Source organism: Carassius carassius, chromosome 32, assembly GCF_963082965.1.
Source record: "Carassius carassius chromosome 32, fCarCar2.1, whole genome shotgun sequence".
Taxonomy (NCBI): Eukaryota; Metazoa; Chordata; class Actinopteri; order Cypriniformes; family Cyprinidae; genus Carassius; species Carassius carassius.
This window is the reverse complement of record NC_081786.1, coordinates 16,386,122-16,387,837: the sequence shown is the minus strand read 5'-3', so window position 1 is coordinate 16,387,837 and position 1,716 is coordinate 16,386,122. Positions and strand designations below refer to the sequence as shown.

General features: G+C 43.3%; 1 protein-coding gene across 1 annotated transcript; it reads right to left on the bottom strand.

The window, feature by feature from the left end:
• Positions 1 to 234: 234 nt before the first annotated feature.
• prlh2r (prolactin releasing hormone 2 receptor) lies at positions 235 to 1,458 on the bottom strand. The gene has a single exon (XM_059521066.1). It carries the CDS (start codon positions 1,440 to 1,442, stop codon positions 330 to 332), a length of 1,113 nt encoding a protein of 370 aa, XP_059377049.1. The 5' UTR covers positions 1,443 to 1,458; the 3' UTR covers positions 235 to 329.
• Between the last annotated feature and the right edge of the window lie 258 nt (positions 1,459 to 1,716).

The following is a 1,716-nucleotide window of genomic DNA, read 5'->3' as shown; positions in this document are numbered from 1 at the left end:
TGTGACACCAGGGGTTCTACCATAATTTTACGTAGCTACGAGAATACTTTTTGTACGCAAAGAAAACAATAATAATATCATTTATTCAACAATTCTTCTTCCCGAGTTACCGTCTTCCGCACGCTGTCTACTGAACGTAAACAACGCTGATTACGTTGATTACATTCTGGGGTACTCCCCAAAATGGCAGAAGACTTTTCATTTTTGGGTGAACAAACCCTTTAACAGTAGAGTCATTGGTTTAATGAATCAATTTTGTTTATGGTACAGTATTTATCTGCACAGTTCTAGAACCTAAAGAAGCAACATTTTTGTGTTGGAGAGAAGATTCAATCTTGTGAAATCTTGCAAATAGCCATGGGAATGTCAGCTAGAGTACTAGAAGTATTCAAGCGAAGTATTCGGCTGGAGGTTGTGAGGCTGCTTTGAGAATGATGAGGTTTTCTTTGAAATATGTTCTGGCAAAGATATGACAGAAACTTGTTGTGCAGAGAAGCATAAATGAAAGGGTTGTAGCAGGCCGAGCTCATGGCTAACAAGTGGCACGACACCTGGATCACATTGATGTGATTCTTGCTCAGGATGGCGAAGTCAGTGTCGAGGTCGCGTATGAGGTTGACCACCTGCAATGGAAGCCAGGAGAATGCGAATGACAGAACAGACACCAGTAAGAGTCGAAACGTCTTGCGCCTCTTGCGCCCCCACTTTTCCTGGTTGGAAGGTGTAGGAGCCATTAGCCGAGGCGTAGCTCTGTGTTGCAGGTGGCAGGAGATTGCACAGTAGGATATCGAAACTGCTGCTAGAGGAACAAAATAAGAAAGGAGCAAGAAGAAACATGAATATATTAGACGATTGAGCTCCTGACCCTGCCAGAACTCCTCACAAACCACCATTTCATGTCCTGTTGCGCTCAGATCCAGGTAGACCGTGTGCAGAGCACTTGGGGTGGACATTGCTAACGCACAGAGCCATATGCTGACCACCAACCATGTGCAGAAGGATCGACCTCCGCGACGGCGAATCGGGTATGCAACCACCACGTATCGGTCCACCGCAATGGCGGTTAATGAAAGAACTGCCGCAAATACAGTTGCGGTCTGCATCAGGGTAACAAAATGACACATGAACTGGCCAAAAACCCAACCGCGCTCATCAAAGGCATAAAACGCAGTCAGGGGAACACAGAACAGGCACATAACCAGGTCAACCAGGGCCAGGTTTCCGATGAGGAAGTTTGTAGTGCTGTGAAGTTTCTTGTTCATTCCAATAAGGATGAGAAGGAGGAGATTTCCAGAGCACGCAACCAGGACGAGCATTGCATACAGAGGGATGAAGAGTGGCTTCAGGTCCATCAGGAGCTGCAGTCCACTGAACGATGAGGCAGATGCATCTAAAGTCATGTTTGTCCACGATTCATTGTGGAGATAGCCCATGTCTGCCATGGTATGATGACAACAATCTGACACCTGTTTGGAAAAAGTGAAATGTAAATAGTAGAAATTGTAAATAAACTGTAATAGAAACTGAATGTATATTTTACTGTTCAAAAGCTTGGGGTAAGATTTTTTAAGAAATGGTTTTATTCAACAAGGATACACTAAACTAATCAAACGTGACACTAAAGACATGTTTAGTGTTAGAAGAGGTTTTAAATAATTGCTGATTTCAATTACATTTAAAAAAGTTCAGAGAAAATTCTGCTTTCCTTTCATCAAA